The sequence below is a fragment of the Genypterus blacodes genome, unplaced genomic scaffold, assembly GCF_046128005.1.
Source record: "Genypterus blacodes isolate CSIRO-AG114 ecotype Tasmania unplaced genomic scaffold, CSIRO-AGI_Gbla_v1 ptg000012l_1, whole genome shotgun sequence".
NCBI classification, from domain to species: Eukaryota; Metazoa; Chordata; class Actinopteri; order Ophidiiformes; family Ophidiidae; genus Genypterus; species Genypterus blacodes.
The window spans coordinates 7283580-7299610 of NW_027466826.1; the positions used below are offsets into that span (position 1 = coordinate 7283580).

The window sequence follows — 16031 nt, forward strand, 5'->3', positions numbered from 1 at the left end:
ACATCTTCAGCAAATACTTGCTTCTGATTGGCTGGCAGGTGTCTTTCAAATAAAGTTGTCCAAATCAGTGTACATTAAACTGCAAGTTACCATTGCATAACTAATCACAGTAGTGTTTTCTGGGGTAAAGTGGGTGTGTCACAATGGCAACAATACACTGTGAGGTGTTTGTCTTCACCTCACTCATCATCCTCATTGTGCATTATTGCTCACAAATTAGCGTTATGAACTGTCATATCATTATCACAATGATTATAAGCGTTACCCTGTTTGTACACAACATCTATTTTATTTTGTGGTCAATTTTCAATAATGTTTTGTAGACTGAAAGTAACCTAAACAGCTGCTAATCCAATGCAATACATAAGCGTGAGCAGTTCTACCATGGTAATGTATAAAAAGTGCAATATATTGACATTATATCAACCAAGTGTTCATTTTCAATCCTGATGAACTGGACTGCATTCAATTAAAACATGTGTCTGCCAAACTATGTACATGAGTCATTACCCAACCCATCCAATCAATAAATATAATACAATGAGATGACAATGAGAGAAACTGGCTGGGTGTTGTCAGAGGATAGCTGAAGGATGAGACACAGAGTAAACAGTTAGAGAAAAAACTCTTTGTGGTGAAAAGACATCTGACACTTTTGATGACACTGATGAAATGATTTTATTGGTCCGTAGAACTTTGGTTTAAAAAGTACCACCTTAACGCATCTCGCTATGACATACTGAGGATGTTTTCTCTGTGGAGATTAGATTTAACCTTTCATTCTCACAAGCGCATCTGTGCAAGCAGCAAGGTTTCATTTGATTTATTTAAACTATGAGCCCTAATTTGTTCAAAGAAGGTTATGTTTTCAGCTGCATCTGTCTGTTTCTCTGTTAGCAGGATGTCTCAACATGTTATCCACGGATTTCAGTGAAACTTGGTGGGCAGGTTGAACATGATCCAAGGAAGAACCTTTTACTATTTTTCCATTTTGGCTTGTAACATTTGAACTGTAAGAAATAGAATCATAGAATTGTTTCCACTATTCCTTTCTCTATTTGCATTCATACACACAAGCCAGACCTATTTGGACCCACATTTTAAATTTTCAGAAACTTAAAAAATCTCCTCGACAACAATTAAATCTTGTCAATAATTTGGCAACATGACACGGTAGAATCAAACTTATTGTTTGTGTTTAAGTGTGATGATCACGGTCTAGTCAATAAGCTGTGAAAGTTGGTCATTGAGAGATGGTGTCTTAATTGGAACTCATCAGCCTTGGCATAGGTATTCTCTCTCTGAGTGACTGTTTACATGTGGTAGTGTTAAAGCATTTCGACCTTTGCCCTAGTGATGCTTACAGACGCTCAGATCCGCAACAATCTTCACCTTGACTAAGTGATTTTTGACACATTAAAGCCCATTCTTTGATGATTTTACTAAGCTCTCCTTTATCATCTTGTCCTGCCAGTTTGGAGCAGGATGCTTAGAGCTTAAAGAGCTTGTTTGCATGTGTATGACCACAACCACTCTGACAGGTGAATGCATATGAATTGGAGTTTCTGTCTCTCACCCCCAACAGACCCTCAGGCAAAACACATTAGTCAAAATGGGAGGAATGCATCAATGTGACACCAAATTCCTGTAGTTAAGAGATCTCAGATGATGAATGATCAAGATACTTCTCTCTTGGTTGTCTGCGAATATGACTTCTACATAACCCTACTTGTATAAAGGAGTAGTTTTAGGATTTAATCACTTTTGGTATGTAGGTGTTGGTTCTTCCATATTGGCGGCAGACATCTAGGCCACCCACTTTCTTGTTGGAATATGGGTGGGGGGGAAAAATAACACATCAGAGGCAAAACATGACCACTGTTGGCTCCCACCTGAACCATAGAGTCAGTCAATCACCAGACTCACACAGCAGAAATGGAAAGATGTAACTCTATCTGGTCAAAACTGTTAATAACACCTCAATCAGCAACCATTGATCTATTCTGATGAATGTGGAATCTTCCTGACAGACTTTGCATGAAACACGTATGTCTTACATTCTGAAACGACAGCTACTGACACTTTCCAAAATGGTACAACACTCTGGTTGACCTTCTCAGCTGGTGGGCAACGTTTTCCTTCATGGAGCTTTCCAATCTTGATACAGTTCAGTGTGGGATAAAGGCACTATGGATTTGGTTACTTTACAGAAACAAATGCCACTTTCACAACTTTGATGGTCAGTAGTGAATGCATTTCCACCAGGTTTGGTTGCATCAGACCTAATTCATTCACAAGGCACAGCATTTGATGAAGAGTGAGCCGCGCCCACTCAACTTTAGCAGTAAATTGCTGCAAATCAGTGTGAAATGTCAAATAAAAGGTACAACTTTTGTTCTGCTTGATCTAGACATTCTAAAAGTAAAATTTTCTGACAATTGACCCAAAAAAAACAAAATGGATTTTGATTCTGTGTGTTACAGTTCAAAAGCTGTAGAGCAAAAGGTAAAAGTGATTATTGCAGCGCCCCCATAAGGCCGACCAGTACCAAAACTGAATGGGTTCTTCTGTGGATTGTGTCCAACCTGCCCCCCAAGTTCCATTGAAATCTGTCTGTTATGTTTTGAGATATCCTGCTGACAGACGGACAAACACAACTGAAAACATAACGACATGATTTGTTCATACACGTCAAGAAGTAAAGTCCAAATGATTTTTCCCCCTGCAGGCAGCTGCTTCTGCTGGAATCAAGAAAGACAGAAACAAAGAAAGAAAAAGAAAAAAATGCCTCCTAGATTCATGTTTCTTTTGCTGCCTCCATTTCAGGTCTAAACTTGTGTCTTTTAATGAATACCTGTGAAACCGTGTCAAGTAAGCCAGGCTCTGTAAAACAAAGACGCACACATAAACACACACACAGACCTCCTGTTACAGGGCTCAGCCGGACACATTACACACATCATGGAGCCATCAGTCATCTATGCAAACTGTATTGCCTGGATTGCAGCAGAGGGGTTTGTTGTCCTGCAACCGAGCAGCATTCCCCTCATACCTGTCCTGCTTCTCACTTCAAAGCAAAATACCTAACAACGGAGAATGCAGCAACCATGGCCTCCTGTTAGGTCTTACGAGGGGGTGGGGGCTATGAATATTTCTGCATGTGTGTCTTAGTCCATAGGCAAAAGCAAAGGAATTGTCATACCGGTTATTGCAAAGCTGCGTTATCTGCTAAGTGGTACCCATAGTGAGAAGAGGAATGTGGAGCATGTGGAAGAAAGTGAGCTGGAGCTCTACACTGAAGAACTAAATCAAAAGTCTGAAAGGTGACAGCTAGTGACACTTGTGGTGTGGATGTCAATCGGGGTTCTAACACCTCCGCAATCTTTCCTGCAACCAGAAACAAATCTGTCACGGGAGCGAACAAGGTGATCCAGTGGGTTTATGTAGCTGTGACGAAGGTGAATTACTTGACCCAGAGATGGAAATGCACCTTGTCCCAACCGTGCAAAATACAACAATTCGTTTGTTGGTTGACGTCTCAGAGAAGAAGAATGTTGCAAATGCTGCTAAACTGAACCTGTGGCTTCTTCACTTGTATTAAGTGTAGAAAATGCAGAACATGCAGGTGTACGACCTTGTTGCTGGTTCAACCTCACAATGTTTACATCCCTGCTGAAACTTTAATTGTACTCCAATTAAGGCAATTAAGATATTTTTTTTCCAAACATCCTTCGTCTCAACTCACCAAGCTAGATATGATGACTGTAAATCAATTTGATTGGATATGCAAATGTACCTAAATGTTCCTTCCCTCATACTTCTCTCTTACGCAATCCCTATACTGGCATTACAGGCAATTCAAATGTGGAGTGCATGTAAATAAATGCTTTGAGGATCCACAAGAATCAGTTGTAAAGGCAATAAACTGTGATCATTAATATTTCTTCATTTGCACTGCTTCATTTTAAATACCAGTTGTGTGTGTGATGATAGATTTATGGTCTCAAACATACCACACATCCCCTGACTGTCGTAAATAGGTGTTAAGCTTCAATAAACACGAGGGAGAAGGAAGAAAATGTCATGTATTTCTACCAAAGGGCCAGACAACGAATATTGACCATTTTTGTAATCAAATGTTTTATTACGTTTTGTCACAGCAAGGTGACAAAGGAGGTGATGTACCACGTTATGACTGGGATCATCTATTGACAAAGGTTCCAATTCTTCATGCAGTGTGCCCAACTGGCATTATACTGTATGTTAGTGATGTACATAATAACTGAATGTGATTGTCAGAGTTCCTTAGAAATGCCTTCCTTTTTTGAGATTGACTTGTTTCTGCTTAAGCTTGTCAGCTACAGAAACCATTTCCCTTTTCGACATCCTCTTATGAGTCATCTTAGTTTGGGCTGAGGAAAAGGCTCACATAACGCACATCGATCCATCATCTGGTCATATCTCGTGTGAAAGCTGATGGATGTAAACTGTAAACTCACGGATGCATGGAGTTGTTTACGATAGCGTTAAGATTGGCCTCATGGGATCGTCAAGCGAGCAAAGTCTCGATACAGTTTCTACCTGCGTCGTGTGGGAATGCAGTGAGACTGCATTCTTAATGCCGTCGCAGCGCTCAAGCTTCTGGAATAGACACATTAACCCCCCAACTTCTCATCTTACTTCACCCCTGCGATACATGTACAAATTCTCCCCCGTCTCTTCCAAAGATGACAGAACCGTGTGCACTGATTAGCCACTGAAACACTACTTGCAACAATGGCCGTTTCCTTCCTTACCAACTGTCATTGTGACTCATGCTCATGTTTGAGTTCCAGCTCCTCTTGAATAAATCTGTAGAAATGTATGTGCGATTCATCCAAATTATTTCACTAGGGTCTTCACTCATTTTAGATAAAAGAAGGCAGTAGATAAGACGTTTGTTGTTCAGCTTGTACAGATGAATAAACACAAGTCAGGGCTGCAGCCATTCGGTGAGGCCACGGCCCCTTGTGCAACATACGAGACTGGTTGAGAAGACACTGAAGCATGCCCGGTATCTAGATCAGCTCAGGTATTGTCCCTCACAGCCAAACCGAGGAATGACTAATGCAATAAAATTCAGTCCGTACAAATGTATCATCCTCCGACACCCCACTCCGTCGCGAGTGACATCGTAATTATGGCTCATATTCAGTTAACATCAACTCTCATTAACTCCCCCTCTCTGACACACACACACACACACACACACACACACACACACACACACACACACACACACACACACACACACACACACACACACACACACACACACACACACACACACACACACACACACACACACACACACACACACACACACACACACACACTAAATCTAACTTTAGTTTAGGTTGGATTCACCAGTACCATCTTTACTACAATACAGTGTTTGTTATACAGTGTGTGGTCGCCGGGGTTCTATGTGATCCAGGTGAACAAACGCATCGAAAGGCCTCTGTTTCAGTTAAAGTAAAACAATGTTAGGCACTGTTATGACGTTAGGAAGCCAACATCACCACATTCCTGTTTTGCAAGCTTGCCGGACATTTTCAGTAAACGCTTAAGTATGCCATCTTTCAGCCATCTTACTATGTGACACATTCCTTTACAGCCTCGCTGAAGCATCCTTGTTTTACAGTCAACAGCTATTTCGCAATCCTGCTTCACCCGGCCTCCATTTTGCTATAAGACTCACATGAGAAAACAAATAGAAATCACAGATAGTTTCTGCTTGTATTGTAAAACAATTGCTTTATTTACACTAAAAGTAAGAAGAAATACTACCTTACAAGATATCATTAACATACACGGTATGTTACTGTTAAGTACTCTGAATGTTCAGCATCAACCATCTATCAGAAGCTGGTGATTAATGTCCATGTCCGTCTCAGGTATGTTGTCTTGGACTGGAGACATTGGTTCTTTAGTAATCTTCTGAGTGTCTCTGAAAAACACGTCACAACAAATGTAACGATTCATATCTATTCTATCTATTCATCTCTATATGTCGATATGATTTATAAATCATCATGTGCAGTGTTGTCCTCTTACTTTTTGAAGCTAAAGTTCTTCCAGAGGTTGCTGATGGTGGCCTGGACGCCAGGGTTGTTTTCGTTGTTGTGCGGCGCCGTTCTCTTCCCCGGACCCTGAGGCTTCTTTCGGAGTCCACTGGCCCTGGCAGGGGCCAACGCTCGCGTCTTTGCTGTCTGACCCAGGCTGCTGGGCTTCAGCCTCGGCAGACCGGCGACCTGGAGAGCGGCGAGGGAGAGAGAGAGAGACGTTAAAAAGGAAAAACAAACAAGAAGGCAAAACTGTTGTGCAGCTGTTCTGGGCTTCTTGGTGGTCTTCTGGGACCCCTGCATCAGACCAGACTGCTGCCTGAAAGTTAATGTGACACAAACGCACCTTTGGCCTCATTACACTGGATCTCCTTTGTGCTTCAGCCGAGTGTGCGGGACTCTGTTGTTCCTCAGAGTCATTGCTCGAGTTCATGTCCTGCAGAGGCGAATAACAGGAAAGAAGATAAATCACACAAAAAAATACAAAAACCGCAGACGTGCTACTGAAATATGTCCTCAAACCCACAAGAGGTTTTTAATAAGGCAGTGAGGATTTCTCTTATCGTACATTTGCATCTTCCTCTTGGTAGGCAGGTGTTGCAGTGGAAGTGAGGCTGTGAGTGGGGGCTTCCTCCTTGTGGCAGGAAGTGATGCTGGGCTGAGACTGGGAGAAGTAGGCGCTATCCTGCGAGGGAGGGGAGTCAGGAAGGTCATCCTTGTCCTCAGACTTACCGTCAACGGAGGACAGGCGCGGTGGGGCCTCGGTCTGGGGGGATCTCGCCGTCGTGGCACACAGGGGGAAACTCTCTCTTTTATACTGAAACTGCTGCAGCGCAGACAGGCCCGAGGTCGACTTTGGGGTCACTGACCGTTCCGCGGAGGGAGACAAGCGAAACAACCTGCGGCCAAGGGGACTGGCTGTAGACGGGGACGTGGTGCTGGCTGATGGAGGGGGGCTGGGGGTCTCCACGGAGGGGACCTCGGGACCATCGCTCTCACTGGTCTGGGACTTGTCGGGAGTGTGACTCTCAGTTTTGCACTGCTGGGATGAATCCTCCTGGGCCAACACTTTAGTGCTCAGACCGGCTGCTGGGCTGGAACCGCCAAAGAACCTGAAACAGTAGGACACAACATGAGGACCAATAGAGGCGGTATGGTATGTTACTGCTGCAGCTGAATGATCAGAATCATGACAATCCCAGTTATTGTGCCAAGTAATGAAGTTGCAAATTTCTTATTTTGTGTTCCTTAGCTTGACCAAGTGCAGAACTAATTACGGCAATATTACACTTAAGGAAATTAACACATTTTAAGAGTTTCTAACATTGGGCCAAACACAATTTCCCATGTTTCCATTGCATTATTTACAACATTCACTTCTTTCAATCTACACGAACATGAGCTGTGCTGTTATCCACGTGTTTTCACCTGCTGCATGTTGCCTGGCCATCTTCTCCAGCGTCCTGGTTCCTCTTCTGCAGCAGGGTGGCGAAGCGGTTGAGCGGACGAGCCCGAGCAGCAACGGCCGGCGTGTCCGGCTGCATGTCCGACCTGGAGCGCTTCTGCGAGGAGGAGGAGTACTGCTGCAGCACCTCCTGGTCTGACATAGAGGAGTCTATGGGAGGAGAACCAAAGGCTACAGTCCAGGGGCAAAGCAATATGGGCATGATACTGTGATGCATAAACAGGACAGATTTTGTATTGTCATTATGAGTTTTATATCATGTTTAAAGGCAGAAGTCTTTAACAGCCTCTCCCAACATCTAAGTTACTTTAATGTCGAAGCACAACATGTCGGCAGCCTCACCTTCTCTTTGCCTTTTTACTTGCAGCTCTCTGCTGGGAAGCTTGAGACCGTCCAGGCTGACAACTCTCTCCTTCCCCCTGGTGGAGGGAGGCCGGCTCGGGGAGGCGGCAGGCTGGGGCGGGGCGGCAGAGTTTGGCTTGAAGCTTCCGCTCCAGATACTGGGCTCAGCTGAGGCCGGGGAGTGTTTCCAGCTTTGGCTGCGTGGTTTAGTCGCCTGTAGAGACGTTTGCAAATGACACGTTTCATTCTATCCATCAGAAAGTTTATCCAGCTGACTGTAATGATCAAATCCTGATGCAATACCTGAGTGAAGGGTTTGTCGGGGCTGAAGTTGTCTATCCTCTCCATAGTATTGATGTCCAGGTTACCCAAGGCCATCTGCAAGCCTTTGTCATCTCCTACATTACTTGTTTCAGCATTAAGGGTAGCATACAGTGCAAGAGGTGGAACCTGTACTACAATGTCACATAAAGTATCAATGCAGCTGCAAATAAATTGCACAAATAATGTTAAACCTCAGTCTTGTTAAAGTACTACAAAAGTCCCTTTCTTCCCGATTCATACAGGGATTCACAGGCTGCAAGACACAAGGATACTGTCCAGCGTAGCCGAGGGTGGCTGGGTCAATGTGCTCTGGATACGGGTTGAGGGGAACAACTTTCCTCCTGACGGGATCGAAGACGAGCTGGTAGAGGAAGGTGTTGTTGGCTTTAACGAAGCCGTCGATGTATTCATCTGGGATGACCAGATTCATCTTCAGATACTGGCCCATCTTTCTGATCACCTGAAAGACAAACACATTTAGTTTTTTATTATCTCATCCTCAATGATTGGTTGTTGTTCTCCGGGGATTGACTGATGACAGTTTAACCCCCCTTGGTCTCACCTTGAGGATATCGGGGTCTTTGGCTAACCTCAGCAGCTTACAGGCCTTTCCCAGGCCGATGCCGTGCAGCGAGGCCAGATAGTCACAGCCGGAGAGGATGCACATGTAGCGAAACTTCTCCTCTGTGAAAACATTCCCCAGAGAGCGACAGCGGCCCAGGTGGCTCTGATCGATTTCCAGGCCGTTTCCCTGCTTGTCCATCTTGAGGATCACCTGTATGGGATTGAGACGTTGAGGTCAATGATTTGCAGGCAGTCTTGGCTCAAAATTAAAAAAACTACCCTTCTGGGAGACCAGCGCCGAGGTAATCGTTTATACTTTAAATATACCTTTTTACACCCGAATGCCAGCAGGTCTGAGTCCTCTGTGACGACAGCCTGGACGAGGCCGGATTTACTGAGGAAAGCTAGTTGTGCGTCGGCCTCGTATGGAGCCACAACACAGTCCACACCTCTGGACCTCGCAGTCTGGGTAAAGAAAGGGGTCTGATTATAGCTCAACACAATAAAATGCAACATCGCAGCAAAATTAGCATAAAGCATAAAACAACACATTTAACATATTCAGAAGTTTTGTCCCGTCAGAAAGCTTTCCTAACCTTGATCAGGTTATGAGCCATGGACGGGGTGATGTTAACACAGCGGGTAAAACATTCTCTTGCCTCGGAGAGTTTTCCCTCCCGCAGCAGCTGTTTGCCCTTCTGAAGGTTGGTTTCTCTGCGTCTGGAAGGTACATTCAATTCACATCAGTAAATAAACAAATCATCCTTCTTTTAAATTTTCTCCACTGGAGAAACAGACTATGTGTCAGTATATCCCCACTTGGAATGGGATGTAAGCAGTAATTCAGCTGTAACTGCTTACAATCCCATTCTAGGTCATTACAAGCTGACCGAAACTGAGGCGTGATGAAAATATTTGACACTCAAGAGGACTTTGGGTGGGGCGTCATTTTTTAAAGCAGCAAACTTCATGGCGCGTCTGTGAAGCTCCGGTCTGTCTTGTGTGCGTGTCTGTACATTCCTCACTGCAAACAAACAATGTTGCCATGTCGCCGTTTCGGAATGTGGTCCTTCAAATGAACCGAGTGTTGTTGCAGCACGGCGCCCGGTGCCAGAGACACTGGTTTATTGTTGTTTGGCGCAAATCCCTTAGCACTTTGCAGAGACAACACACGGCAACATATGTGGTGCTCATAATCATTTCGCATTATGGGCCAGATGTCAAAATCAATTCTAAAAGCCTAAACTGTATTATTTAAATTAATCTACATCAACTGTTCCAAATTGTAATACAATCATAGATACACAAAATTAATTACAACACAAAAGTGCATAAACAACAGTAAGAATATTATATTAGTGTAGATTTCCATTCTTCTGGGGTGTTTGATGTTTCAGACTAAGATACGCTCTCCAGGTATGTAAATGCTCTGCACACACAAACATAAACACTCCGGCAGCCGGCCCTGTGAGGATACTCACTCTCTGCGAGATTTCTCCACCTCTCGTTTAGACGGCAGATTGCGTCCATCAAACACCAGGACGGGCTTCACGTTAAAGGTCAGCAGCATGTCCACAAATTTCATGCAGTAGGAGACATACCTGCGATTGGCCAAATGAAAACAGCATTATCATTCCTGGACCTTCAATTTGCACAACTAATTTCTCTGGACAGTCATTTAAAAATGCTCACTGGTCGGTTGGTTCTCCTTTGGCGAGTTTCTCAGCACATGAAAATGCTCCTTTATGCAGCCAACAGTATGTATCCACGGCAACAGTCTGTCCTTTGTACTTTTTCACACTGATGGGTTCTGATGCATCTTTGATGAACTGCAGCAATCCAGTGATTCCCATTTTTGGCTGCTATCAAAGAAAAAAAAGAAAATATTGATCACAACAACTCATATCTTCAATACAGTTGATCAACACATATGTCAGCTCTTTTTCAGATCCAAATTTCTATCTTAATTGAATTTCAAATAAACTTAAATGTGTTAATGGTACTGCACTACACGTCCTTTTAAAGAAACAAACCCATCCTTTCATGTTCATATGTTAACACATAGACAAATGAGGCTCATCAAATCAATCAAAACTTGATTTGCATGTGAGGTGAGCTTGTGTGACCAGTTAACTTTAATCAACACACGTGATTTATGAGTAAGATACGATTAATGCTTGGGACATACGTGTGCTTATTTCAATACTACACAACACAAAGGTGCAGAGTCATGTTACGCGTCCTGTGTATTTCTGTTGACCGTGAAGGCGACAATCGTTTCTTCATGTAAATATTATGCCTGTTAAACGTTGAATGGCAGCTAAATGTACCATACTAGCGCATAGTCGTTTCATTTCGACAGTTTGTTCGAAGAGTAGACGGCTGTGTGTTAGAAAGAGGAACACAAACACAACAAAGAAATGCACAAATCCTAAAGAAAAATTGTGCGTTAACCTTTATGGTTGCAGAATTAAAACTCACCTTGTTTGTGTACTTTTAATCCACACATACGGAACAGTTTGGCTGGATAAAGCTGAAAGGAGTTTGGTTTTAGCGGCAAAATACAGAGTTCGACCAGAGCTGCTGCTATTGGTTAGATGGTTTAAGAGGCGGGGGTAAAGGATTTCATAGAGGCGTCCGATTAGTTGGCAGTCCAGAAGTCTATTGCCGTGGCGGAAGAAGTAGGCCCTCCCCGGAAGTGAACAACCTTCCGAAGTTATAGAGTTTATATATTCTTAGGCCAAGACTATTGTTTAATTGAAAATGTTTTGTAGCCTAGACTTATATAACTTGACTTACAACTATATATTCGCGCAAACAACATTTCGACTTTTTGACATCACGTGCTAGCGGTTGACAAATCACATTCTTGATGTCGAATCCCACGCTCCAATCGCTCCATTCGCATTGATTTTTTGGGGGTAAAATAATTTAACCACATTCAGTTCAGAGTACAATTGTTTGGTTAAGAAGTCACGATTTAACAAAATTAATTCAACGATTTCAACATTTCATTTAAAGACATAAGTATTTCTCTGATGGCTTGTTTGCTAAATTTACTTGATAACTTTAAATAGTTCAACAACCACAGTTAAACCCAATGAATATAGTTGGTCACGATTGCTTGATCTTGAACATAACTTACATCAACCAACATGTCTCAATCAAAATTGTACAGCCAGAAGTACAGAAAGGAGTTCGAGTCGAGCATTATAGCAGTAAAAAAATAGGACGAAATGAACTACACACTTGCTGTAGTCACAAAACAAAACAAACATTTGATAAACACAATTAAAATGCAAAAATCCTCCAAATATCTAAATAATTTATTCGTGTTTTAAAAAACACGAATAAAAAATTTAAAAAAATCGTAGCCTATTGCAGAATTTAAGAAATAAATAAAGCTTTAATTTTTTAAAGGTATTTGTATGTCCGAGCTTTACGGGGCCTCTTGAACGCAGCATAAGACGTGTCTCATTTCCCAGCTTCCTCTGCACTTCCTGCTTTCCCCGCATCTTAGCTTTGACACACGAAAACAACATGCTGTAATGTGTGATCAATGACGCCGTTATTAACGCTCCACCGTTTGTTTCTGCTGATTTAAATGCAATCTGCGGCCCGAGGCGTGTGGCAGTAAATACGCAACAACGACAATGCAGTTCTCTCCCAACAATGGGGATTTCACGTTCGTGTCGTCGACAGAAGCTGAAGGTAAAGGGAGCTGTTTGAGCTAGCAGGCCTCACAGATAAACAAGTCACCTGTTTACCTGCAAGCTGGTCAAAGTGTACTTAACATTTCATTTATATACCATTATAGACTTGCTTTTAAGCTGTTTTGACTAACGACCGTATTTTGTTCAGGCTATAAGGTTGTCATTTAGCATACGTGTCAATGTTTTGGGAAGATAACGTAACTTCACTTTAATTAAATGCTATTGACAGTAAACGCAGTATAATGTATCCCAAGCCATTAAAACCCGGATGTTAATAATTTAAGGCCCCAAAAAATTAGTGAAATATAATACAGAGTAAGAAATAAGTAGAAATGAGTCAGCTTAAGAGTAAACTATCTTCTCTGGGAAACACAGACCAAGCATGTTGTTGATGGTTCTAATATCTTTGTTCAGAGGAGTATACAGTGCCTCTGAGAAGGTTTTCATGTCCCCATATCCATTCTGGAGGTCAAGGAAGGTCTCTTAAATCAGAGTCCTTAGATCCATCACCAAGTAATATGGAAGGGTCTGGACCTTAACCATAAAATAAGGCAGATCTCTACACTTGACTATATACTTCTTTCTTTCAGTTGATTGTCATGTGATACATTTTTGATTTAAGAGTTAAGAGGCAACACCATGACATGACAACAGCATGCAGCTTATCATTTGAAAACATAAGCAGTGGGTTAAGCTCCATTTTGGCACATCAGGTGCAGTCTAACAGTGTCATGCTCAAGATATTTTAGAGGATGATGTTAATCTGTATGTCTGTTGTATTTTCCTGTATAACCTGGTATCCACTGCCGTATTTCAGACACATCCTTCTGTAAAAAACGCTGTTCTCTCTACAGAGCTCAGCGGCTCCATCAGCACCCCCGACGTTAAACTAAATATGGGCAGTGACAGCGTGAAAGACCCGTACGCCACCACCTTCCTGAGGCAGAGAGGGTACGGCTGGCTGCTGGAGGTGGAGGAGGAGGACAGTGAGGAGAGCAAACCTCTGCTGTGAGTCAACTGGCTCTTACTCACTTGTGGTCTTATATACTTAATCTCCAACTTCTCTCCCACTGCCTGTAATACGTTTCTGTCATGAATGTTGTGTCTTGTCTTGTGTTTAATGTTATTGCAGATAATCACGGTAGTTGTTTAAGTGGAGCTCTCCTCTTACACAACAAGTGTAATTCTGCAGTAGTTGTACATCAGTTTTATCACAAAGCTCCTGCTGTGATTGTGACATCCTGTCTCTCTGAGCAGGGATGAGCTGGACATCGACCTGAAGGACATCTACTACAAGATCCGATGTGTGCTGATGCCGATGCCGTCTCTGGGTTACAACCGGCAGGTGGTCAGGGACAACCCGGACTTCTGGGGTCCCCTGGCTGTGGTGCTTCTGTTCTCAATGATTTCCATCTACGGACAGTTCAGGGTGAGGGTTCCACTCAAATTACACAAAAGTGGTCCATTGATGATATTATAGTCCTCAAAGTAAAAACTTTGTGTGCATTTACATTGTGTCATCATATCATGCAGTTAAATTGATTGTTCGTTGTATTATCCATTACAGTGATAGAGAGGGATGAGACAATAACATACTTCTCTACAGTTACAATGTAGCATATCATGAGTAACTGAAACGGTTTGACAACAGGCTAGACATGCTGATTTCATGAGGAAAGAGGTTTTCTGTTTTGATTGATCAAATGAATTCATAGACCTTTATGTTATAGAGAATTACAGATGAAATTGATCATTTGTCCCAGCCCTATTGTATCTTAGCTTCCATTTCATATTTCCAAATGGTCAGAGATACAGAATTGGAAAATGTCCTCAGAGTGTTGGAGTTTGGAATCAGACTTTCCCAAGAGTCTCTTTGTGCTATGACAAGACTCAAATTCAGACAGACAGTCTTGACTCTCTAATCTGTTCTTCCCCTGTGTTCTTAAATTTGAGGAAATTTAATATCAGCAATGTCTACATAACGATATAAAAAGTTGCTTTAAATGTATCAATGGTTGTTTCTCTGTTGACAGTAAACCTGTTTTTAACTCCCCAGGTTGTGTCTTGGATCGTTACCATCTGGATATTCGGGTCGCTAACAATTTTCTTGTTGGCCCGTGTTCTTGGTGGTGAAGTAAGTGTATACAACATCACGATCTGATCTTGTTTGCCCACTGGACGGAACAGAAAATGAATTATTCTGTCCTTCTGTTCATAAGAAGCTGGAGGGATTCAAACCCCAGAGTAGAGCTTTTCTCAAACACTCTCTCTACACCTTGTGCTTTAGTGGGGACAGACAGTTTCAGTGATCTGTTTATGTTCCTGTTCCTGTTCCATGTCAGTGATAAATGATCTGCGCCGCAACAGGAAGCACACATGAGTCACTATCAGTCATCTGACAACAGGCGCAGCGGGTCGGGTCATAAAGAGCAGCTGTGTTGTGTTTCTGTTTTGGGACATAATGAAAGTGAAGATGAGAGCAGACGGTGACTAAACACACCAAACCTGCCAAGACAAAGCAGAGTAATCGAGCTGTGTTTGTGTTCCAGTTTCAACGGAGCCGCCCCAAAAACATTAGCCTCACCTCAGGGTTTGTGAACTGTGTAATAGTCTTATAGTCAAACGTTTCCTCATAGGTCTGTGCTCTCTCACCCAGGTGTCCTATGGCCAAGTGCTCGGAGTGATCGGATACTCACTTCTCCCTCTCATCGTCATAGCGCCCCTCCTCTTAGTGATTGGGGCGTTCGACGTGGTTGCTACACTAATCAAAGTGAGTCAAAGTTCACACCTTAATGATTTCACCTTTCAATCATTCATGTCATGTAAAGAATGTTAGATGAATTGATGATGAGTTTGGACAAATTAATGGATAAATTACTCTCTCTGCCACCTGTTTTGCTGTGTTTCTTCTTTCTCAGAAGTTGTGTGGGGATATAAATGTAGTAAAATAAATGTAGTAATCTGTTTTTCTGTGTTCTGCTCTTTCAGCTGTTTGGAGTTTTCTGGGCCGCCTACAGCGCCGCTTCACTGCTTGTCGGGGACGAATTCAAAACGAAGAAGCCTCTCCTCATATATCCCATTTTCCTTTTGTATATATACTTCCTCTCACTATATACTGGTGTCTGACTGGACAAGTTGGAACCCTGGACATTGAATGGACAGAGACTTTGGAACACAAGGGGGAGTGGGAGGAAGGGGGGAGTCAAACTGAAGAACCAGGATTTTTTTAAAGGTGTGTATTTCTTTTATTTTTATCTCCAATTCTAAACTGTTTTGGGATATTAGGCATATATCAGTGTATATAGTGTTGTGCCTATGTCTTTGGTCAATAAAAAGAGCAAATGCTTTTACAGTCTAAACTTCTGTATGCAGAATGTGTGTTTCACCATCACAGTCACCTGTAGTCCTGTATTTACGGTAAACTAAGATGGTTGAGCTTGTTTGTTGAAGCTGGGGAATAATCAAAGGGGTTGTATTTTGGCCATTTTTTACTCTCTATCCCATTGAAGAGTGTGGTGC

At 42.6% G+C, this 16031-nt stretch overlaps 2 protein-coding genes across 3 annotated transcripts; one reads left to right on the forward strand and one right to left on the reverse strand.

The window, feature by feature from the left end:
* Nucleotides 1–5781: 5781 nt before the first annotated feature.
* Nucleotides 5782–11355, reverse strand: exo1 (exonuclease 1). 2 transcript variants are annotated; one of them, XM_076165181.1, is made up of 14 exons: nt 11281–11355; nt 10492–10661; nt 10281–10400; nt 9396–9519; nt 9127–9264; nt 8798–9010; nt 8508–8695; nt 8215–8317; nt 7912–8125; nt 7533–7719; nt 6673–7216; nt 6451–6540; nt 6097–6293; nt 5782–5989 (listed from the first exon to the last, which is right to left on the reverse strand). In XM_076165181.1, the coding sequence occupies exons 2-14, from the start codon at nt 10650–10652 to the stop codon at nt 5890–5892; spliced, it is 2379 nt and encodes a 792-aa protein (XP_076021296.1). In that variant the 5' UTR covers nt 10653–10661; nt 11281–11355; the 3' UTR covers nt 5782–5889. The 2 variants fall into 2 exon arrangements, with proteins under 2 accessions (XP_076021296.1, XP_076021303.1); XM_076165188.1 differs by having other exon boundaries at nt 10492–10658; nt 11281–11348.
* Nucleotides 11356–12274: 919 nt separating this feature from the next.
* yipf4 (Yip1 domain family, member 4) lies at nt 12275–15871 on the forward strand. Its single transcript, XM_076164742.1, has 6 exons — nt 12275–12510; nt 13367–13520; nt 13770–13941; nt 14569–14646; nt 15169–15282; nt 15501–15871. The coding sequence occupies exons 1-6, from the start codon at nt 12453–12455 to the stop codon at nt 15636–15638; spliced, it is 714 nt and encodes a 237-aa protein (XP_076020857.1). The 5' UTR covers nt 12275–12452; the 3' UTR covers nt 15639–15871.
* The last annotated feature ends 160 nt before the right edge of the window (nt 15872–16031 follow it).

Bases quoted from the DNA above. Each gene is read 5' to 3' on its own strand.
- exo1 (XM_076165181.1), bottom strand. From the start codon at position 10,652: ATGGGAATCACTGGATTGCTGCAGTTCATCAAAGATGCATCAGAACCC. The intron at 10,401-10,491 runs GTGAGCATTTTT...GGCCAATCGCAG, and splicing joins AAAGGAGAACCAACCGACCA to GTATGTCTCCTACTGCATGA. The intron at 7,720-7,911 runs GTGAGGCTGCCG...CTCCTCCCATAG, and splicing joins AGTAAAAAGGCAAAGAGAAG to ACTCCTCTATGTCAGACCAG.
- yipf4 (XM_076164742.1), top strand. From the start codon at position 12,453: ATGCAGTTCTCTCCCAACAATGGGGATTTCACGTTCGTGTCGTCGACA. The intron at 13,942-14,568 runs GTGAGGGTTCCA...TTAACTCCCCAG, and splicing joins CCATCTACGGACAGTTCAGG to GTTGTGTCTTGGATCGTTAC. The intron at 15,283-15,500 runs GTGAGTCAAAGT...CTGCTCTTTCAG, and splicing joins TGGTTGCTACACTAATCAAA to CTGTTTGGAGTTTTCTGGGC.